Below are 27,990 nucleotides of genomic sequence, written 5' to 3'. Positions count from 1 at the left end.
ACAGAAGCTTGTTCAATGTGTCCACAGGTGCTGCAGATGTACCTGCCTTTCTGTGGTATTGCGATCTCTAATGCCCAACTCTTCGCGGCCTCAAGGAAGGAGTATGACAGGAGTCGGGTAAAGATGCCCCCCCCCCCCCCCCCCCCCCTTGACCCCCCATCCCTGGGATCAGCATTACTTCCCCCCCCCCCCCCCCCCCGACTTTGACATTGAGGCTGAGTATCGATCAGCAGCAGCCCACTTGCTCCCACTGCAGAGCAGCATGCAGCCCTGCATGGACATTTTCTGTGGCTCTGTGGTGGGGGATGGGCCTGTATGCAAACTGTGCCTGGTCCATGATCTAAATCTCCTGGGGAATGTTAAGAGATGCACTAATTCATGTCACACATTGATCTGTGATGGAAAAGAACATAATTAGAACACAGCTCAGTGAATGAATGGAAGAGAAATGAAGAGTGCTCCCTTTGCACCGTATGATTTTTATGTGTTTGTGTATGAAAATGGATCGACACTGCCTTAGATAAAGGGCCTAATTTACTTTTATTGGGGGAACTGATCATGTTATATCATCCGGTTGGTTTATTGTTTGGGGATGATAATAATAATCGCGCTCTAACAGCTGAGCGAGGCAAAACATATTCATCTAAAGATGGTCTTACAGCAGCGCGTGGTTCAGATTGTTTGGAATAATGGCAGTGGTTTATTTTTCTGTCACTGGTGTTCAGGCACTGTTGGAGGTAGTCAATGACCTGTTTGAAGAGCAGACTGACCTGGAGAAGATAGTCAGGAAGATCATGCACCGTGCCCAGACATTGCTAAAGTGCGAGCGCTGCTCTGTTCAGTTGCTGGAGGACATTGAGTCACCGGTACTTTTTTTTCTTTTTCTGCTGTGTATGTGTCTGTCTGTACATTTGTGCAGACGCATTTCTGTTGTCTCTGTCTGCCTCAATTTTCATCAGTGAGTACTGTGTACCGCCATGCAGATTGTCCAGGAGTTTGAGTGATTTCTTCCCTTTTTAAAATCTTTCAGGTGGTGAAGTTCACCAAATCGTTTGAGCTGCTGTCCCCTAAGTGTAGTGCAGACACGGATAGCAGGTATGTATGGTGATTCAGTGTTTAAATCTACTTTGGGTCTCAATAACATCTAATGAAAAACGTAGCTTTACCCTCCTTTTCTCACACCAGTGACTTTTTAACTGGTCATACTTCCCATCTTTGTTTGCATTTGACACCTGTAACAGAGCCCTGTTTGTATCCGTAAGGACAAACAATAAGGGAAGTATAAAAGTGAAGTTTTCTGCAGTGCTGTGGGAGTATTATGCTGATGCTGAATAGAAGGCATACTGTAGGAGCCCTACTTAATTGGGTTTGGCTGCTACTCTCCGCTGCTAGGAATGGCTGAGTGGAGAAAGAGAGGCTTAATATTGTGTGGGATGTTTATGGATAAAAAAACAACGCTGAAAGGAAGAAACATTATTCCCCAAGTCCTGCACTTGCCATAGCTGGTACGGTCACTTCAAGGCAGAAGAGATACAGTAACCACAGTCATTTAAAAAATAAACCTAACACAAGAAATATCAATAGTTAGAAATGAGTAGTTATCAAATAAATATGCTTGGGTGGCCAGCTTAGTCTTTCTGACACAACACACTGATCTGTGTTTCTCGTAAGGTTGTCACAGTACCATCATTTTAAACTTTGATACAATACTACTGTAGTATTAAAAAAAATGATACTCAATACATCTTTTGATACCACGGCAAAGAGAGAAAAAGTCCTTGGCACACAAAATAACTTTTTAAATTTTTTGCACACTGTGCTGGTTCAGAAAGTGTCATTGAAAACACACCAACACACAGTTGATTTTCTTCCCTTCATCTGTGCAGCCTTGGGCTAAAAATCTGAGTGTGGATTTGCTTCTTTATATAGCTTCTGTTTGAAAAACGTGAAAAATTATCTGTACTTTGACAACTAGACACTAGTTTCATGTGTGACATATTAAACAAATGTGTGATTTGAAGTAAGAAAACTAAACAACGGTCAATCCAAACTGAGGTTTGACAGAGAGTGTGGGTATAGTTTAAAGATTAATTTAAAGAAAAGTTGTGTTCGTACAACTATGAAGAGTATGTGTATTTCAATCCGTGGGGTAAAACTGTGGAATAATTTGAAAGTGGAGCTCAAGTAAAGCAGAAACATTACTCAGTTCAAGAGGATGTACAGGGGGATTGTTTTCCAGAGGTAGAAGGAGGAAGGGCTGTGATGAAGGTTCGGTTTGGTAGGATAACACTAAATGTATGTACGGTATGTCATTACTGTACTGTATGTATATGTAAGTATATCCGATCCCCAGTTGCCCCCATGGGGAGGATAATGTTGCACAATTGTACAGTGCTGCTAGTGTGTCTGTGGCGGTTAAATGACAGACATGAGACAAGAGAAAGTAAGGCAAGGCATCTCGCCACCACACCCATGAGGTTTGTAGGTCTGCAGGAGAGGCAAACTGATATCTACTCTATTGTATGATAAGTTCATTAAATGCAAGTCAATGCAAAAAAGGGTCCACAAGGAAAAATAAGATTGGTCTTTTGCAAGCTTGCAATTCAGGTGTGAAAGAGAATACAATCTAATTTTTTTTTTTTACTTGAATACAACAAACAAAAGGTTTTTTATAGTTGTTATGATAAAGTTATCAGCTAAAGGGGTGTGTTTCTAGCATAAAGCATCTCCTGAGAAAAGGCAAGTGGGAAAATTGGAGCCAGTATGTTCTTTTTGATCCGTTCTGTTCCTTTTTAACCCCAGTTTCAAAGACAGCATGGATAAATCTTCTTACTCAGACTGGCTCATCAACAACAGTATAGCAGAGCTGGTCGCATCCACAGGACTCCCCGTGAACATTAGCGATGCCTATCAGGATCCTCGCTTTGATGCTGAGGTAAACACACAATAACATTTCTTTAGAATTTGACATCCAAGTAAAATGACTAACAGATCAGACAAATCAGTATAAACTGTGCCCGTGACAATTATGATGCAGGTCATAGTATTTCTAGAAGCGCTTAATCAAATGAAGCCTTGGTTTTGAAGATGTTCCACCGCTCATCCAAGAGGCATCTTCAGTTCCACTAACGAGTGTGGAGTCCCAGGCATTTTAATCCTCTATGGGATGTTAACACGTCGATGTCACATTTTAGTCAATGAGGTCACATGGAATTCATTAATGGCTGTCAAACCGCCTGCGGACGGATGTCAGGATGGCATTGTAAGTACGCATTTTGATCAGGGGACAGATGGTTTGAAACAGTAATGTAGGATAACATTAATGTCAAACTACGACATCCGTTCCTGAGCTGTTTATCAGTTTATGTGGCTGTCTTAACATTCAAGATGTCATCAGAACAATTCACAGGTTAATTAACTGGACTGTGATCTCTTATGTGATTGTCGACTCACACATGGCCTGAAAGACTCATCCGGGTGTGAAGATAAAAATAGCTCGCCAACAGAAGTGATGAAGCCTCTTGGAAATGTCTTCCAAACCGGTTCAGTTGTCTTTGACATTTTTTTCTTGCTATATTGGCACCACATGGTGAGGATTTCCACACTACCCATTTTTCCATTTTGTTAGCTGTTAATTGATCTCCATAGGATAAAAAAGGACCTTTCAAACCAACCAACCAACCGCACTGGCCGGATAGATCCAAACAGAATCCCACAACATCTAGCACAGCAGTCCGCTCTGCATCCAGCTACAAGCAGCAAGCGTTTGATATGGTCAACCTTAAGCAGCAGTGACAGAAAAATGGAAAGTGTGTACTAGGCTGGAAAAGCTACCAGCAGGCTCTCTCTGAAATGAATACTTGCTACTTCTTTTCAAGGGTTGTTACTATACTTCCATGTAGCCATGCTCTTCCATTAGAGGTGAGGCATGTGTGCATACTTAATACTCGAGTGATGAAAATATAATGTGCTAGAGAGCTGGATATCACTTTATAATTTCCAATAATACTAGAATGGCCACGTTATTTCAATACTTTACTTTACATCACCTTATGTTGAAGAATATATATATATATATATATATATATATATATATATATATATATTTGTATATGTCTCTCAAATGGTTCTGCTATGTCAGTACAGTCATGATTTAGTTATGAAATTTAAAGAGGAAGCAAACTAGTAAGGCTGCACTAAAGAGAACTATATATATTTGCCGGTTTGGTCATATGGATACATTTCCTAATAAAAAAGTTTTGAGGTTCCAACTAGGGCTGTGTATTGGCAAGACTCCGGTGATACAATGTGCATCATGATATATATTTTTTATAATGTTACAGTCATAGTAAAAAGAGCACTCCACCATACCCGTATGTTGTTACGTTGTAGTGGAAGAGTTCAATTCCGTTGCATAAAAGTAGTATGAGATATAAAAGTCCAATTCCCATCAGACAACTAAAACAATGGATGATAAATACATACACATGTCAACACTAAACTCTGTTTTTACTGCTGCTATTTGTCCTATTTCTGTTCAATGTCATTCTATTTGTATATGTCATTATTGGTTCTATGGCTGGATGCAGATGGATAGAAATCCTCATTTTACGACTCGTTCTTCCACTCTTTTTAGGCAGACCAGTTTTCAGACTTCCACATCCGCTCTGTGCTTTGTGTTCCCATATGGAATAGCAACCACCAAATCATTGGTAAGTTAACAGGAGATTCCTTTTCTCTTAAACTTGTTTGATGTTTGTACTTGAAGTTTTTCATTGAATACATCAATTATAAAACTACTTTACTTTGCATGGGTTTATAAAAAAAGAAGGTATTATATAGTATGTGGCCAACAGTATGTGTACCCCTGACTAATACACCCATTTGTTATCTAATTCAAAGCCTGTAGCTATTAATATGCTGAAATAACAGATTTCCCCCTACAGGGATGGCTCTCCACAAGAGCGTAAGTGAGGTCAGGCACTGATGTTGGGCAATACGGTCTGACTTGTGGTTGGTGCTTAGTTCATGCCAAAGGTTTTGCAGGTCGAGGTCAGTACAAGTTCTTCACTTAGTGTGCAGAATGAACCGTTTCAGTGCTTTACTCGAAGGACTGAAAGAAAGTGCCTCCACACGGTACTTTAACGGCTAAATGAATTAACATGCATGCGCAGCCGGACCGGCTATCACAACAAACCACAGAGAAGCTGAGATTACAACACACACAGAGGGAGAGTGACTTCATTCTCTGCTCAGGACGTTATTACTCAACTATATCTTTACATAGAAAATTGTTGTTTGCTGCTATATTAATGTTTTGAATAACTTGTCAGCATAAGCTCCATCCTTCTTGGCTCAGACCAGTGGACTTGGGGAGAGACAGAGAGAGAGAGAGAGAGTGAGAGAGAGAGAGACAGCAAGAGAGAGAGAGAGAGAATTGTTAACCTGAAACGGTGACAATCCTGACAGTGTTTTCCACATTGTTTTCATATCCACATAAACATTCAGACTCTAGATATTCATAGTACGGTAGCATCTTTCTTCATGTTGATGGCTCTGTAAACAGTAGCAATGTTATGTTCAAACAGGAAGTGCCTTCCCCAAACTGTTTCCACAATGTTGGAAGCACAGAATGATCTGAAACCTCAGTGTGTGATGTGGATTTAAGATTTACCCTAAACGCAACTAATGGGACTAGCTCAAATTATAAAAATCAGCCCCAAACCAAACGACAGAGGTGTCCATAGATTACAAAGAAATGGATTTAGGATAATCCTTGAAAGTTTTTGAAAATTCATGGAATTTTGTTATCCATAATCTGTAACCACTTATTCCAGTCGGGACCCAACTGACATTGGGCGAGAGGCAGAGTACACACTGGAAAGATGCCAAACTATCACTGATCACTAATAGAGAGTAATCTCTCTAAACAGATTCTGAATATTAATGTAGACTCTGTGGGCAACGCAACACGATTCGGGTAGCGGAAGTGGTCCGGTTTTCGCTTGTAGTCGGAGTAGTATTGACCAATCACATTTCAGCAGGCTTTGGTTGCATGCAGGTAAACATTCCGTGTGGCGAGCAAACAAAGTGCAACGCATTGGCTGCAATGCAATCATGGAAACTATCCGCTATTGTTTGACGAAGATTTAGCTTTTCATTAGCTGGTTGTTGTTGTTAAGTTGCTTATCGGACCAAAAATGTTACCTGTCCCCCTGGAGGGGACACATAGCCGATTGGTCCCGAGATTGTATAGACCTGTTCAAAGATGTAAACACAAACATTCTAAATATCCCCTGGTTTATTTCCTGTTGCAGTGTATGTCAATGACATCAGCTGACAGGAAGTTAACAAGGACCATGGCTGTTGCCTAGCAATGGAATTCCGTTGAAAAGGTCTATAGAGACAGACAACATTCACACCTATAGGCAATTTAGAGTCACCAATTAACCTAACACTTGCATGTTTTTGGACCGTCGGAGGAAGTCAGAGAAAATCCAAGTTGATGTAGAATATGCAAACTCCACACAAATACCCGAGCTGGCTGGCGGATTCAAACCTGAACCCTGTGAGGAGACAGTTCTAACCACTACACTACCGTGTCATTTGAAATTTTGTTATGTTTAATGAAATTAATTGTTACAGTGATCTTCCGTGGATAACCTTCCCCACAATGTAAAATAACACCAAATGTATTTTTTAAATGTTTTAAAAACGTACATACGTTAATTTCCCCAGAAGTGCTCAGAAATATTTTAAGTGAATATGAGAGTTACCTACTTTTAGACATCGACGAAGGTTGCTGGTTATTTTTGCATGTTGTGAACGGTCATGGAAATTTTATTATGGCTCATGGAAAAGTTATGAAATTATGATATACATACCTGATATACATTTGGTCACATAGTGTATCGATGAGGTAGATGTATATTCAGCACTAACATTAGGTAGCACTCTGAATGCGTTCAAATGTGTTTTTCCCTTTCTGCTGCATAGTAGACAATAGAGGAGCTTGAGCGTGTGTTCAGCTGAGGCTGCATGTGTGTGATTAGATCCACGCTGCACCATCACTCCACACTCAGAGGTGGAGTTCCCTTCTTCTGGCTGTGTGCTTTGTTTATGTGGATCAGCCCCGGGCCAACGCCACACTGACACGCTGATAAATCATTGATCTCTCGTCTGGTTTTGTTGCCGGATATTTTCAGGGAGGAGCAATGATAGCAGCTCCTCTCAGTCCACTGAGATCTGACGCAGGAAGTCATATTTGAATTCAAAGTGATCAGCATATCTGCCGCAGATGGTTGGTTAAGACCTGTGTGTTTGTGTCTGTGTGTGTGTGCTCACATTTATTTTTTTGCGTAGGTGTAAGTGCATTTGTCGGGGAGGGGAGAGGGAAGAGGAAGAACAGAAAGAGAGTGAGGAGAGAAAGAAATGCAGTGTGTGTGGGTGGCACCTGAGGATCTGGAGTGAAAAAAAAACATTATACAAACAAAGCAGCAGGAGAGGAAATTCTCAAGCCGAGGATACATTCAGGTAGAAAACTAATGTCCTTGTGTCATCTGCCAAGGTTAGAACCAGATCCTTCAAAAATACCATCACAAGAAATACTCTTGTGACCACAACAACAATTAGGTTTAATGTTAAATATGAAACGTGAGTAAAATCACACTAGCACTTCCTTTAGGAATATGCCATTAAGCTCTTTGTAGCTGGTAATCCAAGGTGTTTGTTGGATAATTCCTTTTTCAAATTCAGTTACCTAAGATCATAAAACATGTAGCCTTGATTGCTATTCTTTTTATTCTGTTTGAATTTCTGAATTGGAGATTGTTGGTGGAGGAACATCCATTTCCTCAGAGCTATGTAACTTCCAAATGATTACACGCTAAAGCACCATCATTACACTACAGCTCGGTTTGGACAGATGATTTCAAGCCTTTACTGATCACTCATAGTAGTATCTTGTAGTATTTGGGCTCAAGATCCAGATTTCTCACCTGCTGGCTCAGCATCAGACCAGTGTTATGTTTGTAGCTTCTATTGAGGTTTTCCAATGAGCATTTTATGACATCAACGCCCTAAGAAAATCCTCAAACAAAATCCACAATTTGTGTATTGAAATGATGGATTTGAGCGATTCATTTGATTCAATAATTAAATCAACTGTCTTTAAGGAATATAACTCGTCAGCCTTGAGAATGAAAAAGGAGGGAGCCCATTGATGCTTCGGTTAATGTGTAAGGAGTCTTATCATGCTACTGCAGAGGTTTGGTGTTATCATGAGCAGCATTAGTGGTTAAAAAGCCATTTTAATGCGTTCACTGTGCTGCCCCGAGCTAATCAATGTTAGCCGCATTCGGCTGTTAGCGATTGTTAGCGACTATTAGCAGTTGTTAGCGACTGTGCAGGATTTCTCCGTTAATAGTTGTTACCCCAAAAAAATTGGCTCTATGGCTTATTTGATGAGTGTATTTGCTGAAAAAGACCATGGGATGATTTTACACTCATTACCACAGGAGAGAAAACAAGAAAAATGGATCACCTGTAAATAAAAGCCTCTCAGGGCTTCTGCACTAACCCAGTAAAATGATGAACAACAACAACAACAACAATAATAATAATAATAATAATAATAATAATAACAATAATAATAATAATAATAATAATAATCCTACACAGCCACCACTGATATCTATCTGTACAAATAGAATAATCCTAATTATATCAGTGCAACTTCATCTGCAACTGTACAGAAATCCTGGGTTCAAACAGTATAAATAGACATGCAAAAAACAGCTGTGCAACAATCGAATGTTATTGATTGCTTCGAAGCTTGGAACTACTGTATACGGTACAGCCCTAACCTGGAGGTACAGATGATGAATGGATGGATAAGCAATAAGAGAAACCTGACTGCAGGGGGCTTGACTGATTCAGTAAATGTGTGACACTGAGCCCTAGTTGGTTAGGGAGATCTGGACTCGTCCACTCCAGGACATTAACAGTGCAGTTTTTAGGCATCTCCTGTGTATAGCTTTGACTGACGTGTATAAAATCAGTAGAGGGTCCCTTAAAGACGGGAAATTACATTTAATCTAAAAGCGCCATGTCCCATTATGATTAACAGCTCCTGTATTACTTTGACTTTACCTCGCTTGTTTGGCATCATTTCACACACACTTCCACATCACAAAACCCCTGGTGGACAAACACTGTCACACAAGGCGAGGGTCATTTATGTAAAAACTCATAATACAGCAGAAAATCTTTATCTTTTGTTTTTTAAAAAGATACATTTTCTTGTGATCATACAAAAAAATAACACTAGTGACATTAGGAATGTGTAGTTAAAGGTTATGTGGTGGCCACAGGGCTCTAAGCAGTCATTTAGTTCACTTATGCTTGGGGCCACCTGTGCTGCAACTCATCGCAAATTACATGCTCATTACAGAGGGAGCAATAATAGATCTGAGATCAGCCCTGTATTTTAGATTTAATGACACCATAATGAAAATTGTTCTTAGCCACCGTACTAATCCTGTTTCACCTCTGTGGATTTCACAGCTATGCTTTGAAATTAAAACGTCACTTTGGCAGGTTTGTTTGACCTCCCAGAGATAAATAAAAATGGTAATGTATTGTGTAATTACTTTTTAGCATAATTTCTCAGTGACAGTAAAAGTCAGTCTCCATCAATTAAATGTTTATGTTTTTAATCAACAAAGCCTTTCTCTGTTTTTAATTAGATGACGAGAGAAGCCATTTAGACATGGGACACTGCTGTCAAATGAAAAAAAAAAAGGTTTCAATCCTACTGCAGCACTGTGTACAATAACTGGACGTCTTGTCAAAGATAACATGAATTGAAAGCCAGTTTCACCAGTGCCACATTTTTGTCATATTGTATAACCATGTGTCATACTCATATTTCTTTAAATATATATAATTATTTATTGACTTTTTAAAAATACTTTATATTGTAATTTAATGTCTATTAAACCAGGCGAATCCTATTAAAAATACATTTATCAAGGGAGACAAAATTAACAAAGAAACCAAAAATCAAGCATAGGGACGTCACATTTCGAAAGAGAAATGAAAACAGTCATTTTGTAACTAGGTAAATTAAAAACATTGGCATCTTAATGAAACAGTCTCTAATTCTTTTAGATTTAAAGGCATTTAGTGGAATTAATTCATTGAGTTTCAAGACCTTCTGCAACATATTCCATGCCAAGGAATACACAAAAGCCCTCTTGTCTATTTCCGTATGGACATTTGGGACAGAAAGCATAAAGACGTCCTGAGAAGGCAGAGTATTGAGTACTGCTAGGATGCTGTGTGTCTAATTTCCATTCATGATGCATGTTAGCTGATGACATGGAGAGTCTGGGTTTGATCCTCTTTTAATTGGAGGAAGGTTATGAAATAAAATATACAAACATCAAGTTTTAAACATTTCACACTGTGATGTTCTTATTGTATGATTTGTGTAACAGGTGTAGCCCAGGTGCTGAACAGGCTCGATAGACAACCGTTCGGTGACGCAGATCAGCGTCTCTTTGAGGTATCACACTTGCTTCTTCTATGTCTTCTCAACGCACAGTAGCTTGTGGGCGTATTAGACACTGTTGTAGTTGATTATGTCTGTCTTTTTGTGCTTTTCTCAGGCGTTTGTGATCTTTTGTGGACTAGGCATCAACAACACCATCATGTACGACCAGGTGAAGAAGTCCTGGGCCAAGCAGTCTGTTGCTTTGGATGTAAGAGCACATTGTGTCGTACGATTTCCTGCCTCGCGTCACAATAGTGCTGCAGGGTTGACATATTTTTGGAGGCTGACGTGAAAGTTAGCACCACCCTGGTTCCAGAGACAAAATCTTTGATTATTGCAGAAAATAGACAAGGTTATACTTAATGTGTTTTGTTCAGCAAGATACAAATAAACAAGCAAAAGCTTTAAAATTCATGAGATGGTTATTTACTGACATACTTTTTGTTGTAGAACAAAATCTCTTAAGCTTGTGTTGACCACGGACCTTATTTCAGGATTCTAACCAAAAGCAAACTGACAAGAGGGAATTGGAATTGCAAAAATGATAACTCATTTCTGCAGCACGCTAGTTGAAAATTAAAGTGTGTAGTTTCCATGTTTTGCACCAGATCTCTTCTTATCCACTTACATTTACTCACATTACTGCAAACTTTAATGCGGCTTCAGTGTTGACTTTAGTTGATGTTACACTACCTTCTCCAGCTTCCTTTTGTCATGCCTTTGTTAGCTTCATGGCCTCCCTCACATGATATATCCCTGTGCGTCCTACCTGTTCTTGTATTCCATTTGCTAAAATGATATCTTTATTTCCCTTTCCAGTCCACATATGCTCATTGGAAACACCGGCTGCTGCATGGCTAATATAGAACCTCTTCTTATTATTCTCTTTCAGAGGTCTTTGTGCTTGGCTCCTTTTTTAATCTCATATTTCCACATGAATGTACATATGAAAAAAAAGTGCTGATCTCTCTTTTTTAGATAACCTTCTCACATAGGTTTTATTGAAAATTAATGAGAGGCAGTGAAAAGCAATCCCTCATCTGCCCTGCAGTATGTAGACATTCAGCAATACTCAGCCTTTACAGTACATCCCTACATTACACTGGGGAGATTCAGGTGCATTATAGTAGTTAGCACCACTCACAGAGAACAGAGAGATGGAGCATTTAAAGGCTAAGCACAGAATTAACTAATATGTAGATGCATTGCCTCTGGCAGAACTGAGTGTTTGTGATCAAATAAGCAACTGGAAGTCTGCGCGAGGTATTTCTTTCAGGAAATTAAGGGAACATGGTGATGAGATCGGGGCTGTTCTTGTACTGGTCTAGGGGCGATTGTTAACTTCCTCGTCTGAAAGATCGACTGAAATGCTGCAACACCAGTGTGCAGTATGTTCAGCCGTAACTTCTCTTAAAGCCCTTCTGGTTGTTTTAATGATTTGAAAAATACACTGAGTGACACAGTGTCATTATTTTTGCAGGTTCTGTCTTACCATGCCACTTGCTCCAAGACTGAAGTTGACAAATTCAAGGTAACTGACGTTCACTGTTGTCATTACATTTGTCTCGGCAAACCCATTTCTTTCTCTCAATACTGACAGTAGTAGTCCGTGTTTTAAACTCTGAGCTCAACACAGATATTAAAATCACAACTCCCTTAAGACGCTGTCTCCCTTGTTCTTAAAGCATCATCCTTTTAACAGTAGCATTACTGTTAATGGAAAAAGCTGGAGACGTTCTATATGAAGCCAGGATGAATCACATACACACACACACAACTTCAAAGGCTATTTTGTAGGATCTTTATTATCTTTGCTGCTTTTTGTTTTGTCTATGGTATAAAAGTGGAATAAAGTTTGGCTTCCATTGAAGGGAATGGTTTCTAATTTACAAACAGGTAATATTTTACAACAGCAGTGGCACCTCTATAAGGGGGAGAAAACATAACACTGTTTTGTAAAATCACTATACAGTACTTGTGCGGAGGAAACAAAATGTCTCCTGCTGCTAAATACATTAGGTAAGCTTCATTCCACAAACATCTGCAATCCTAAACACAACACTTACACAAAATGTGAATGAATTAAAGCTGATATTTGTGACCCATTTTTAAAGATTTACATCTCAAGTAGGAATGAATAGTCTTGAGTGTCACAGACAGAGTAGGGTTGTTGTTAAGTAGTAAGAAACTGACTAAATTGGTATGTTTTGATCTTTTCATGGGGTTTATTGACAAGAAAGAAAAATTTAGAATGTCAGCCTTTTTCTTTAAAGGAAACCTGTAAGATAAGACCAAGATCAACGGAGCGCATATTCAAATTGAATTCACTTTAGCTCAGAGTCACCATATTACATCTTCCAAAAAGTAGGTGGATGGGATTTGTTATGGAGTCATTACTTACCTCCCTTTACCTGGAATACAACAACAAGTCATATACCTCAATGCCAAAACAGGTTGTTTGTTTTTTCTGATCCGTCGTTTTCTGGTGAACACAATGTCTCCTTTATATACTGCAGCAGTGTATACACACACGCTGGGTGTGGATTACAATTTTATGATCATCCCGTTTGCTCTGGTGGTGCAGGTAATTGCCATATAATAATTTGATTGTTTTCCTACTTCTGTAGATACGTCCCTTAATGTCTCTGCTTTTCATTTAGTTCAATTAAGACAAAGAAAATGACAATACTAAAGGTCCATTATGCCTCTGCTAAACCCCTCCATTCAACAAAAGTATGATAACAGTCATCAGCACTAAAACACTCTTTGGTTTCTCAGATGGCTAAAAGGTATCTGTTGTTTACAAGAAGGTAAAGTCTTAGAAATGTAGCTCATAATGCATTTATTTTACTCCAGGGGCCTTTAATTAAGATATCTTTTTCTAATTAAATAGCAATCTCTCTTTAACTTTAATGGGAAAGAGGAAATATATGTCAACAGAGAGGAATTATTGGCAGCCTGTCTTGAAGACTTCATTTTCCCCTTCCTTCAAAGACTGCGGTAGCATGCAAATATAACCATGGGCCAAGAATTCCCCAATGAAAATAAACTAATTGCGGTATTTGAAATGGATTACTCCAATCAATAGGCAATCATCCTCAATGCATTATTTATAAAGAGTGAAAAAAATGAAAATATCTACATTTTTAATTGGCATGACACTTCTGAAATATAGATATGACCTATTTTCCTGCACTTTCATGTGTAGGATTTTCCCCTGTGGCCATCACCGCAAAGTAGGAACCCCGCTTCCCAGTGTGCTTCTGTGATCTCTCAGCCCCCTCATCCAGCACTGCACTCTGCTTCCTGCCTTTCCCCCACTTTCTTTCATAACTGCTCTACATATGGAGCCTCACGGAGAACACTTGACTGGGATTCCACCGGAGTGCAAATGGCAGCGGCAAAACAAACTCAGCTGACATTTCGCAACCTGGGGCTGTGAATTAACAGAGAGAATACCTGCTGACCTGACAGGCAAACATTTGTGAGGGAAACATGGTGCTCTGGCGGCTGTTAGAAAGGAGAGAGGGGGGGAGAGAAATATGGCTGTACTGAAACTAGAACAGATCAGAGAGAGAGAGAGAGAGAGAGAGAGAGAGAGAGAGAGAGAGAGAGAGAGAGAGAGAGAGAGAGAGAGAGAGAGCTTTGACTCACTGGAAGGAAATGCAGGTTAGACAGCATGAAATGGTCATATTATAACATATTATCTGCTGCATTAGACAACATCGATGATGGCAGACACGGATGCTTCAGTCTGAATAGGGTTAATTGGAATCACACGTGTTGTTTGAATAATAATGGGAAAAAAAGCTGTTGATTACTACTGCAACAACTACGCTCGTCAATGAGCTCTGAAAGTAAACAACAGTGAAATCCTCCGGTAAAGCTCCCTCATTAATCTTAACCCGCTCCAAATGAGTCCTCAGAGTCTTAATTAGCAGGTTTCCATATTTCCATGTACCATCTCAAAGTGGCAAAGCATCCTCTGACCTCTCCATCCTCTTCTTCTGCTCTCTGAACTCATATTCTCATGTTTTCTTGCCTGCTTAATGTCTTTGTCTCTTTTCCACGATGAAACAGGCTGCTAACATTCCCCTGGTTTGCGAGCTGGGCATAGATAAGCTCTCATTTGACGACTTCTCCCTGGATGTTGACGCCATGATAACAGCTGCTCTGAGAATGTTTATGGAGTTGGGAATGGTGCAGAAATTCAAGATTGACTATGAGGTGAGGCAACTGACGGCCTTTATCTATTTCCTTTGAATGCTTGACTGAATTTTGTTCCTTTGGTCGCCGAATGTGTCCTCATGACAACTGCTGACCCGTGTGCTCATCCCTCTCTCTCTGTGTCTTCCCCTCCAGACACTGTGCAGATGGCTGCTGACTGTCAGAAAAAATTACAGAATGGTTCTCTATCACAACTGGAGACATGCCTTCAACGTCTGCCAGTGCATGTTTGCCATGCTAACGGTAAATAATGCTGCTATAACTGCAGATCATGACATAGTCTGGCGTCTAGAACTTCTCAGTTCATTTAGGATTTTTATTTTTTTTATATTTGCGTTTTTTTAGGTGGTGTGCCCAGCATTTTCGTAGCTTCCGCTTACATACGTACCAAAGATCTGGCACCTGTTTGCCAGGTTTTTAGAAAACGTTAACGCCCAGAATCGCATGTACACAGAAAATAAAGACAGGCCGCAAGGGTCTCCGCAGATACAGACACCCCCACACACTTCTTGTCAAGTCGAGTCAAGTCAAGTTTATTTATATAGCACGATTCAACAGCAGGGCAATTCAAAATGCTTCACACAGAACATTAAAAACATTGACAAGAAACACATAAAATAACATTTAAATTACATATATAATGACATTCAAATCAAATAAATAATGAATTTTGATATTGTGCTGATTGCATGTGTGAGTCTTTACATTGCTTTTTTTGTTTTAAGGAAATCCTATTCATTATGCCTTTAAGTAAAGCATCTTAATACTTCCTCCACCACTGGAAGCTGGGTGGTGGAGGGAGATGCAGCAGCAAACGGTGTTGCCATGAAGGAAACAGAATGAAAGTCAGGAGGTTATAATAACAGACGTACACATGCATGATTATGATTGGACGTTACTAGTCAGCTGGTTGCAGAGCAGCTGATGAATGAGATTGTGGAGCATGAATGAATCAAGTGATGCAGCCTGATTTAATCGCTCCTTGAAAAAGAATGGTGGCTAGAATATGATACATATCTTGAAATTCAAATGACGACTCATGGTATTACTAACTATACAAACAGCCACTTCTGTGAAAAGTCAAACTACAGATGTTTGAATAGAGATCCCCAAGAGAATTACTTCAGCAAGCCTTTGCTCTATCTGGTCCTTAGGGGAACACACACACATAAACACACACACGCACGCACGCACACGCACACACACACACACACACACACACACGCACACGCGCACACACACACACACACACGATGCTCTTATACAAACACCACAGTGATGTTCCTTTAATCAAGCACAGTATTAATGCATGGTGTCCTCTCTGAATTGATTATTGGCAGAGGGAGATGAAATAGTAGTGTGTAAGCTGTTCTGGGCCCTCCTGCTCTCCTGCCGTTTTAATGAGGGGGTTGAGGGCCATGCTATCTTTACCACTATCCCCACAATGACCTATAGTGACTCACTCAGCCAAAAGCCATTCATCCAACCCATAAAGCTCTCTGTGTGACTGTGTAACTGCAGTCCCGCTGGCTATAGGGAGATACTGTTTTTTTTTTTTTTAGAATGCTTCTACTATTGGAGGGTGTTTCATTTTTATTCAGTGTAATCCTCACTGTTTCCTAGAATAAGTGGTGCAGCTCTTAATTGTGTGTTTGTTTTCTCATTGGCCTCATCTCCTCTGTGATAATCAGACGGCGGGCTTCCAGGAGACTCTGACAGAGGTGGAGACCTTAGCGCTCATTGTTGGTTGTGTGTGCCATGACTTGGACCACAGGGGCACCAACAACGCTTTTCAGGCCAAGTAAGTGAACACGCTTTCTCTCCATCCTACACACCGTTTATAGTGTTTTGACCACCTACAGCAGTCTGCAGTAGTCCAGCACAGAGCAGCAAGAGTCAAGTGGCAAATTGTATACGGCTTATATAAGGGTCTGCTTAACGAAGAGACTGTAAACACTGCTGACCGAGCACATTTAGATCAGTGGCTGAAATTATTATTAAATTGATTCTCTGCCCTCACCTCATTTATTATAGTAAACTGAATCTGAAACCAAGAGGGAGACTTGATGGAGGACGGACATATTCTTTGTATCTTCATCTGCTCAGCGTCATCACATCAACTGTCTAAAATACTGAGTCTGTTTTATATTTTTTCAATAATTTAAGCTAAATGGTCTGAATTTAAATAACCGTTGACCCGGTTAGTGCTAAATGAATTGAGGGTTACAACCCACAAAAGGAGGCATTGAAGTTCTCGTAGCAAATAAGGCTATTTTCACAGGAACACGTCTGAACACATCAGAGTTGGAGAGCCTTTAGTTTGGTTATTTTGTCTCCATCAGGCAGTGCACTGTAGTTGAGTTATTGTGCCTTCACATTAAATGACGATCAGATGACGTTGATTTTCAGCTCTAGTTTAGGTTATGGCTCTCCAGTTTCTTTTGTATGTATTGAATCATAAGTTGGCAACCTAGTGCAGAGAGGACTGGTAAGGGAATTACAACAGACTCAACTGCACTTTGCATTCTCTTTGTTTCTCAGAATTCGGATTATGCTATCTCTCTTATTTATCCTTGTGTGTATTTGTGTGTGCTTTTTTGTTTTTGTGTGTGTGTGTCAGGACGGGATCAGCCCTTTCTCTGCTTTATGGGACCTCTGCTACGCTGGAGCACCACCACTTCAACCATGCTGTTATGATCCTGCAGAGCGAGGTGCACTATGTTCTAATATCTGCTGCAGTGCAGTCAACATGAAAGTTTTGTTATTGCCAACCTGTACATGCTGTGCAACACATTCAACTGCATATCAGGTCATTTCAAACACCTCTATCATCTTTAACTAGATGCTGAGAGTTGGGGTGGACAAATAATAGAAATATCTCAGTATAACACAATACAGTTCCACAGTACCACAAACTGCAGTCTTCATGAGGGGAGGAGTTATTGCAGGACTGTTGTATTAGACTGCATTAGTTTAAGCTAGGTGTACCTATAATAAGCAAGTAGAAATGGTAATCTGCAGCTCGCACAATGCTATTTAATCAGCAGATTCAGGAAATTGGTTTTCTGTTGAGGAAACAGATCAGCTTGTGCCTAGGCGGCAGACCCTTCACATCACACAGTCCCATCAGCCCTATTTGACTGCATATGAGCGAATACACTGATACTGTAACTTATTTAACTTAGGAGGAGTAGCGCTGCACATCCTGTGTGAACAAGCATGATGCGCTGACCAGCTCTGATGCCACTTGAATCCACCTGTACCCTTAAAACATCCTCTTACTACCCAACCAAATTAATTATTATCTCCTTCCCTCTGCCGGTCTCTATAGGCTATTGCTTTTAAAAATTGCTATTGCTCTCCAGCTCCACACTGTCCACATTTTAGAGAATATAATTAATATTTTGCTCATTAACGGTCTATCATTGCACCCACTCGCAACCCATCCACCGTTAATTAACTGTGGGACCACGTATATGACTGGAGTCTGCACATGACTAATCTTACTATGAATATTGCGCCTTTAAAATAGGGAAATACAACACCTAGCAATTACAGTTGCTAGTTTCAGACACGCTGTGCGCTTGTTTGTGCCAGGTGGAAGATAGAGCCTGAAGTGTCCTTGGGAAAAATAGTAAACCCCAAATTGCTCCTAAAGGCTGTGCTATCAGTGCATGAGTAGTTAGATTATATCCAGATGAGCAGATTGGCACTTGCATGGCACCCTCTGCCATCAGTGTACAGTATGAATCATGGTATCTTCTTGCAGCCAATTTTTTCCAGTGGCCACTTGCGGTACTGCTACGAAAATTCTCCTAAAAAGCATTGAACCCATAAGCCACCATTGTAAAAGAGATATCTGTAAAACTGTTAACAGGACGCTCTGAACTGCAAACAAGGTCAATTATGACTCTTTCTATTATGAATGTTTAACCAATGGAGTTTTCACATTTGTAAAACCTTCCTCTGCCAGAAAAACGATGTAAAAACCTGGGAAGTCATCCCAATGTAAAATCTTCGACTCAAGCAGGAAGTCACAGGCTTTCTTGCAAAGAGCTAGATGAGAAGATCGCTACTACTCTCATGTCTATTTGCAGCCTGTAGGCAGTTAGCTTAGCTTAGCATAAAGACTGGAAACATGGTAATAGTTAGCCTAGCTCTAAGTAATAAATGCAGCATCTGTCTCCACAGTAAGTCATGTGTTTGATGGCTAATATTACTTGTGCTTTGAATGTAACTGCCGTGAACCAATCAAAAAAAAAAAGTTTTATTTTTCTCATGCACAGCCCTTTGCCTCTGCTCTCTTCCTTTCAAAAGTCAATGCGTTTCTTAAAAGGTTCCTATTGCCTGGGGACAGTTTCTGCGGTCAAAAAGGGGCAAATATCTCTTTACTTTCTAGCCATCTAAATTAAATCAAAATCCTAAACCCCTACTTACCCTGAAATATGAATGAATTAAGGGAGTTTGTGCCCACTGTGCCTGGAGGCAAACATGTGATGCCTCAAAGTCTTCTGTATGTGAGCGAGTAAGCAAATAGTTCATGCTGTCCTCAATCAATGTAATTACAGAGGCAATAAATTTGGCGGTAATTGGTTGAGAGACATTTTACCAGGTGATTGGCTTTGCATGAAGTTGTAATTAAAGACATTTTGAGGGAGACGAGGCTTAGTAAGGTTTGATCCAGTGGCTTCATTATTGTGGTGCTGACAACACAGTAAGCTGACAAATGTTTGCTTGGGATATCATAATGGTGTCTGTTGATACTGGGGTTGAACTTCTGCCGTCCTATTAGCATATAAATGAATAATGTGGCTAATTCAAGTAGAAAAATCACGATTCAATCTACCAGTACGCACGAACCATTCATTTAAAACTTTACTCACTCACTTCCTTTGTATCAATTTCCTCTTGTTTTTCTCACTTCCTAATTTACTCGCCCCCCTCCTTCATCCGCTCCAATTGAGACAGAAGGAAAGAAGTGCCTTGTGTTTCTGCTGTTAGGTAGTTCAATATTTCATGGGACACATGAGCTCTTGAAGGGAACACCGGGCGCTTTGCACTTGGATTTCTGAGCGTTTAAAAAGGACATCCAGTTTTGAAGATCTCTGCTCATTATTGCCGGTCATTATCATCTCCTCATTGGGCTCCTTTTCTGTTCGACGTCCTACTCTACATCTCTCTTTTTTCTCCACAGACATACCACTCCATCCTCTAGAGGAGGGTGTCTAAGTGGTGAAAGAATGTATAATACATGATGGGGAGAGGCCTGTTTTAATGATAGAGAGCCTCAAGTGAGAGATGCTTGTTACTCATTAAGAGCTGCTGGCGTCTGTCCTCCCTTAAACAAATCCATTCAGTTCTATTATTTAGTTTTTTTGTTTTTGCTTTTAACCATTACGGAGTAGTGATGCAAACAGGCATTTTTCATTGCATTGTGGGATTGTTAACAGAAAGAAGTGAATCTTTAATGGTCCCATTTGGTAATAAGTGCGATTTTCCATGTCTTTTATTTCATTATAAAGCAGGTCAAGGTGCTATATAAATACTGTAAAAGTATCAACACACTCAATCCACAGAGAAATTCACACAGCCTGTATTCAAAAACTGTGCCTTTAAATGAGCCGTCAGGACCTCTGCACAGTTGTGATGTCACAACTGTGATATATAGTAGTAGGGTAGTATAGCAGAAACCCAACGCACAAGTATGAACCTGAAAATAAGCACAATATATCACCTTTAAGGTTTCTATTTAGTGCATACGTTTGGCACTCTGAATGTCTGCCATATTGTGCAGTATACTGTATAGTAAATATCCACATCCAATGATCTGTATCATCTGGTATTGTCAGCAGTCTAATATAACAGTCAAGCTGTTATTCAATTATTTAAAACGTCTCTAAATAAACCCATGTAACAAATAATATGGACCTTCTGTTAAGTAAGTGGTACCCATCTGAAACATGATGAATAATTCATCCAGGGACTAGTAGTACTTTATTTTAGGTTCTTTGTTTGCGGTAAGAAAATTCTTTATCGTGTTATTTCTGTATGTTTCTCCACAGGGTCACAATATCTTCTCCAACCTCTCGTCCACAGAGTACAGCGACCTTATGCAGCTGTTGAAACAGTCGATTCTGGCCACAGACCTCACACTTTACTTTGAGTATGTTCTGTTAAACACCACACTGCTTGTTAAAACTGTTAAATCTCCTGATACTGAGATGTCCACAGAGCTGTATCTACTTATTTACAAGGAAGCATTGGGTGTCGAGTCTGTCTGTCTCTGTACAATGTTTACTACAGGTTTCTTTTAGGTAATACCGCCCCCTTGTGGGTTTTATTTCTCTTACAACTACATTTACAGATGTCTTGTTTCCCCTTTAGGAACAGAAACACTTTCTTTGAGCTCGTTAGCAAAGAAGAGTACAACTGGAACGTGAAGGCTCATAGAGACATGTGCAGGTAATGCCCTGCATACACACATGTTATCTCTAAATCTTTAATATCATTAATGAAATTTCAAATAAATCTGTCTGATTCCTCTCAGATCCATGATGATGACAGCGTGCGATCTTGGTGCTGTCACTAAACCTTGGGAAATATCACGCAAGGTAAGAAATACTCTCTTTATATATAAGTTGTTTTTAAAAAAACACTTTTCTAAAGCTGCAATTTGGTTGAGTAGCTGATGGTTCGAGAAAAATAACAGGCAACTATTTTGATAATTGATTGCATAATAAAGTCCATTTTCCAGCAAAAAAGCCAAACATCCCATAGTTCCTGCATCTTAATTGTAGGGGATTGCTTCTTTTTCCATTTTTTTCCACACAACTTTCTTGCATTTTAAAAACCAAATGATGAATAAAAGAATTGGCTGATAAATTAAGAAAAGAAAATAATCTCTGCATTTATCTTTTCTCCCACTCCAGGTTGCAGAATTGGTCACCAGTGAGTTCTTCGAGCAGGGCGACAGAGAGAGATCAGAGCTGAAGCTCACACCCTCTGTGAGTGCATCCAACCAACTCTGGTGTTTTGTGCCTTTTTTGCAGCTGGTTTCACCTCCGTGACCCCCACTGAGCTGATGACGCCGAAGATTTTCTCCGCATTCCCAAACGCACTGTGTAGGAAACATGAGAGCTTGCGTCTCGTAGTGTGAGGAAAGTGAAATGTCAGCTTGACTGCTCCACTGCCTGGCTGCTGTGCCAAGAGCAAACTGTGGACCGTGTAACAATCATTCTCAAAAAGAAAAACTACCCCTACACAACATTCAAAGCAAGCACTGACTTTTCTATTCATGCAGCTAGTGCATTGGATCTCTACTAGCTTTGACTTGCCGAGATAATAAATTCTGTCATTTTTCTCGTGTAAATGTAAAAATAGCACAATAATAATAGCAGGGAAGACTAAATGAAGATCTCAATTCATAATGTTTTCAGACTGTCCTCAGAAAATCAGCAGCACCACAACAGAGGAGCTCTTTGTGTTTGATTTTTGAGGTTTAAAGGCTGAACTGTGTTACAAGTTCCTAAAGGGGAAATAAAACAACAGCTTTCTGTGTGCAATTAATGGCTGTTGACTAATCGAGCCAGGCCACCTTGCCTCCCCTCTGAAATAACTAATGCGGTAGCCTCAGGTCTGCCGCTTGTGTCAAACCTTTGCCGCTCTGTGTGTGTGTGGGTGTCGGAAATTAAATATTAACTTCTAAGCCGTAGCCCAGTAACTATCTCTGAAGCACAGCCTCAGTGGAAGCCTCTTAAGTTCAGGCTGCAGAAGAATGAGGTAGAATATGTGAAATAAACTCAGCTGTCTTGAGAGACTTTTCTTACTAACAGCAGCACATTCCTCCTTTGCTTCTCCAGCACAGACGTAGGTGTATATAAATTCTTACTTTTGTGTTTCAGGCCATCTTTGATCGAAACAGGAAGGATGAGTTGCCAGGGCTTCAGCTGGAGTGGATTGATGGAATTTGTGCGCCGCTGTACGAGGTAAATGCTCGGAGCCTTCACTGTTCTCTGGCCTTCATTGCGTCATGCTCGTCGCTCACATCCGCCTCTGACAGTAGTCGCTGTCCTTCCTCAGCTATTGTCTCCCTCACTGACGTCAGCAACTATTCAACTTTTTCTTTGCAGCAACAGATTCCTCACTGAAAAAAGATTTATTTATTTTTTTATTGAAAGCTCTGAAACACCTTCAAGGTTGAATCGTGTTCTGTTGAGAATAGCAGAATGAGTGTGCACTTTCTGACTGTGAAAGAGGTAGCAGAGTGTGACTGGAGCTGTGATGTTAGTCGGGTTAAATCCCCTCAGTGAGACGGTGTACTGCACAGTAACGAAATAAGGACAGACTCTTTGCTTTGAGACATTTTAGATAGATACAAAGATAGATAGGCGGATTTTATAGTAGCAAATGTTCAGAGGGGATCAAAATTAGAGCTAGCGTTTATCTTTAAGGGAATTAATGGAAATCTATTCTGTGTCCTCGCCAGTATAGTAATGTGTGTGCGTGTGTTTCTGAATGACGTCAAAAGGGACTTACCTGCCCCTCCCACAGCCGGCAGCAGCGGCTGCGTGGGAGTAAGACACAGGCCGACTTACTGAGGAGATCAGATCTGTTAAGAGATGAGGCGTTCTGCAGCTAAATTCATGAAAGAAAACAGTTGCGAAAGGGAGTCAAGAATAAAATAGTTAATTAATTCTTACAGCTTTTGTCCCATTGTAAGCTCCTTCCCTTATACTGTTATATTAAACAAATCACTCTCAGTCATTATGAGTAAAAAACAAGCAATACTTCATCTGGTCTATTGAATTATCCCAAGATCAGTGTCAAAAGTTAAAGGAGACTTATCCATTAGCGGCTCTGATTTCACCATTGTTACAGTCTGTGTAGTGTAGATAAAAAGCATCAAAGCAGTGTGTGTTGTCTGCGTGGGGGGTTTGTCTCCACCTCATGTTAAAGGCTGATGTTGGGAGAATGCAGATATGGAGCTCACGATCATGCTGCTGCCAATTAAACTTGCGAGGGGGGAGAACAGAGGAAGTTCAGAGGCAGCAGGGTTTTTGTCCGTGGGCGGAAGAGATCTCGTTTCTTGATCTCGTTGATCTCCTTCTCCTGGTGGTGGCTTGCTACTTTGTGGAATATTAATCCCCCATTATATAACCTTCCATCTTTTATACCCCACCATATGACAGTCTCTCTCGTCTTCTTCCTCAGAGTCTACCTCTGCGGAATAATAGTGCTGCACAAACCAATGACAATGCCCCACTGTGAATATGTACTACGGAGAAAGAGGGAAACTGTTCTCTTTTAGAAAAATCTCTTCTTTTAACCATCGAACGAGACAAAACTATAAAAAAAATAAACTATTATTTTCCTTAACAGTAAATCTGCAGATAATTCTCTCAGTTAATCGTTTGGTTTATAAAATATATCTAGGACTTTATCTAACCAGAGATTAAAGATATCTTTCACATGAACGTTCTGGCTACATTAAACATGTAAAACAGAGTAATTAGGTAATAAATTCTATTATTTGTCACTAGGAATGAGACTCATGAACCGGCTCCAGTTAAGAACCTGTCACAAACTGGAATTGGTGAAGTATTGATACTTTTGACAACCTTATATTAGACTGTTAAATGACATTTGTACAGCAACAAATCACACCGTTTATACTAAAGCAGACTAGATCAGTATCTGTCGGTATCGTCGTAGGCTCTATGTTGTCCACCGATCACTGAAAACACAACATATAATGCAGAAATATATTGTATATTAAGGTTAAATATTCTTAAATAAAGTTATTTGTTACTTTATTCATATACATGGCAAAATGTTAACATACGAACATATTAACTTGTAACTATAAGTTAGCCAGCCTACTTCCGTGTAATGTGTACTCCACGCCGTTTATTGATGACAGAAGAGACGGGCACGTTCACAGGAATCTGGTGCACACGCACTGATGAGCACTCGATGGGAGGGAGCGGAGGAGCTCTGTGGTAGTGGGGGAGGGGCGTGAGAGTTGTAAACATTGGAAATTTGAACGAGTCGACTTGATCTGCCAAAGTTGCCGACCGCAGCTTTAACAAATGGAATGTAAAAACACAAGTCAAACCATATATATGTATATATATAGTATATTAGATTAGACTCAACTTTATACAAGTGCAAGTACTGAGACAGCAAACTGCAGTTAAGAATCCAATCAGAAGTGCAAAAAGCAGCGCAGTGCAATGAATTGTACAGTGGCAGGTAGATATGAATACACCACGGGGCCGTCCACACAAATGCGCATACTTTTACTGTGCATTTCTCTGCACAGTTTGGCCTTTCATCCACATCAAACTGCAGTTGTGGGCTCCTGAAACCCGAGTTTTTTGTAACCGGAGTCAACATTGTTTGAAGTCACAGTGTGCATCGGTAAACTGTAAGTTGTATCCATGGAGACTTGTAGAGTACTCTAGACATGACCAGCTGACGGAGTTTCATGTGGACAGAGATTTTTTTTATCACACTGGTTGTGTGGACAGGTATTTTTTTTTTAACCGGGGCCATAAAAGTTTGATTTTCAAAAGTACCTGTGTTTGTGTGGACTAGGCCTTAGATGTGTACAGTATGAACTAGAGCTAAATCAATATGTGGTTTTTGAGACCAATACAGATACCAATTTCGGAGGCAAAAAAATCCCCAATAACCGATATGGGGGTGTATATGGTGCATTTTTGAGCTGTAATGAAAACATTCCTTTTCTATGTGGACTGTGCACCGATATGACTCTGCAAACTGCAACTCAGAAGACTGCTTTCCTAAAAAAAACTTCAGGGAATGGTGAAAATGCTTGTTTCCCGGAGCCCAAGTTGAAGTCTTCAAATGTTTCTTTTGTCAGATCAACAGTCCAACACCCCCCAAATAACCGATTTATAATCACATAAGACAAAAAAGCAGCAGATCATCCTGTTTAAGAAGCTGGAGCCAGTGCATGTTTGGCCTATATGCTTTTAAAATTACCATTATTAGACCATCAGCTAATTGTTTCAGCTCTACACACAAACACACACACACACACGCACATACACACACAAACACACGCACACAAACACACACACACACAAACACATAAAACTGGGTGTGTGTGAAAATACAAAAATAGCCCGATTCCATAAATAGGCATCGACTTCATCTCAAATGAAAGAAATGGAAATCCGTATTGTGCTCTAATGTTGCTTTGTGATCAGTAGCACACATATTCCAGCAATTACAACTAGATGTAATGATTAGAAATGATTACTGAGCCACACGCAGCTTTTAAAACTTTCAGGACATATTGTGAATTCCTAATGAATAAAGGATTTTGAACAAAGCAAATAGTGCTGATGTCTGAACTTTACAGAGCCTTGTTCTGGTCGACCGCCCACACAAGGATTTTTAATTGTTCGTATGAATTAGTGAATACACCCACTGAATGTAAATGTGTTTAAAGTTCAGTTAATTGGCAGCTATTTGATTTCCCTTTCATACATATAATAATACACGATACTCAGTGTGGGTGTACTTACTTACATTCCTATTTATTTAATTCATTTTTTTTATAACAAAAGTAGCCCATTTACCCCTATTTATACACAGTATGTGTGCGTAATGTTTTGGGACCCATGCCCACATGTTATATTTCCATATGAGATGGGGTTAATGAAACAACAACTAATTACAGACTTCCCTGGAAATCCAATAGACACAGTCGACAATGTGAGGAGAACAGAGAAGACTGTCTCTCAGGTAATTTATTAAAATGGTGGATGGCAGCTATGACTGCCACTTGCAGTTCAACAAGCAACAAAGGCAACTTATCTCAGTCATACATGTGCTTCTAATCTCTAAAGAGCAGCCATTTCATTGCCTGAAACTATCAAGCTACTATGTGTTGCTGCTATTGTAGCAGTGTCCTCTGTATTGTTTCATTTGTTTTGTAGTGCATTTGATGAATAATGTGCCGCTTTTCTTGCCTCAGTATGCGCCTCTCGTGTATTATCCTTACATTACAGTCACAGAGCTAAGCTTCCAGTTTCCCCAAAAAAAGAAATACCCATTCGATTCATTTTAACAAAATTTCCATAATCGTCAGTGCTCTCACTGTCCCAGATCACACAGCGTTGTGTCAGCGCTGCAGAATGGCCTGGCTGCACAGGTTAACATTTTGTTATAGGGGGAAAACCCTCTTGGTTGTTTGTAATTCTTTAAAGCGATCACAGTTGTATCACAAAGATAGTGGAAGGGGAGATGGATGCGCTGGATGTCATACCCGCAATGTACATCCAGTAAACAAGACTAATCCTCGGTGAGTCGTCTAACTGCCCGGGTGAAAAAATGTTCTGGTTGCTTGTTAGTTTCCTGAAGTTGCAACTACATTTTCTAATCAAGGTAGCTGGACATGAAATATGTCAATCACAAGCAAAATGTTATGATAAAATATTAAAGAAAAAAATGTTTACATTTTGGTTCACGTTGCGCAAATTGAGCAAGACTTATGTCATTTATGGCTACCCATCTCACTATCAGATGGATATCCATGAAATGTTGTTGACTACAGACGCTTTTGGTGCTCAAAGGATGAAACAGACTTTGATTCTTTCATCTGGCGCCTTCATCAGACCAAAATTTGAATTTGCCTAAATACCTGCAAATCTAATGACATTCCCATCAGCTTCAGTTGTACTTTGTGCTAATTTGCAACTGTTATCAGCATGTTAGCATCATCATTGTGCACCACTGTTCTTATGTACAGCCTCACAGAACTGCTTGCATCACCTTAGACTTGTAAATTATCAGTAGGTATTTACTTTAAAGAAAAACAAATAGCTGTGTGACTTAACTCTAGCGATAGCAAACAAGGGGCACAAACTGGGGCCTCTGCTTAACATGCAGATGGCGTTTTTGTTGTTGTCTTTATATATTTAATTCATGTGTATTTTTCCATTCTCATCCTTCTCTCCTTCCTCTAGACTCTTGTCAAGTTGAATCCCAAACTTCAGCCGATGGTTGACATGATCAAAGCGAACAGGGCCAACTGGGAGGAACTGAATAAGAAAAGACAACGTGGCCAGAGTGATTCTGCCCCCTCGAGCCCCTGCAGTGGAGACAGCGCCGAAACAAGCGGCTCGCCATGCTGCAGCAGTGATGCTGGCGGCACACCGTCTAAACCCGTTAGTTAG

The 27,990-nt window shown here is 40.0% G+C and overlaps 1 protein-coding gene across 1 annotated transcript in view; it reads left to right on the top strand.

Moving 5' to 3' along the window:
- pde11a (phosphodiesterase 11a) overlaps positions 1-27,990 on the top strand; it is a gene marked incomplete at both ends in the record, with an annotated part of 39,726 nt that extends 11,736 nt beyond the window's left edge. Inside the window, 18 exons of the mRNA XM_083921045.1 lie at positions 28-117; positions 726-866; positions 1,031-1,095; positions 2,803-2,935; positions 4,637-4,712; positions 10,500-10,567; positions 10,671-10,763; positions 12,036-12,086; positions 14,636-14,782; positions 14,918-15,025; positions 16,474-16,583; positions 17,403-17,493; positions 20,845-20,945; positions 21,167-21,244; positions 21,330-21,393; positions 21,712-21,786; positions 22,684-22,767; positions 27,781-27,990. Coding sequence (XP_083777171.1) covers positions 28-117; positions 726-866; positions 1,031-1,095; positions 2,803-2,935; positions 4,637-4,712; positions 10,500-10,567; positions 10,671-10,763; positions 12,036-12,086; positions 14,636-14,782; positions 14,918-15,025; positions 16,474-16,583; positions 17,403-17,493; positions 20,845-20,945; positions 21,167-21,244; positions 21,330-21,393; positions 21,712-21,786; positions 22,684-22,767; positions 27,781-27,990 — 1,785 coding nt within the window. The remainder of the gene's footprint in view (positions 1-27; positions 118-725; positions 867-1,030; positions 1,096-2,802; positions 2,936-4,636; positions 4,713-10,499; positions 10,568-10,670; positions 10,764-12,035; positions 12,087-14,635; positions 14,783-14,917; positions 15,026-16,473; positions 16,584-17,402; positions 17,494-20,844; positions 20,946-21,166; positions 21,245-21,329; positions 21,394-21,711; positions 21,787-22,683; positions 22,768-27,780) is intronic.

Source organism: Echiichthys vipera (genome assembly GCF_963691815.1).
Source record: "Echiichthys vipera genome assembly, chromosome: 10".
NCBI lineage: Eukaryota > Metazoa > Chordata > Actinopteri > Perciformes > Trachinidae > Echiichthys > Echiichthys vipera.
The sequence above is the reverse complement of the archived record's forward strand: the minus strand, read 5'-3'. Positions and strand labels throughout refer to the sequence as shown.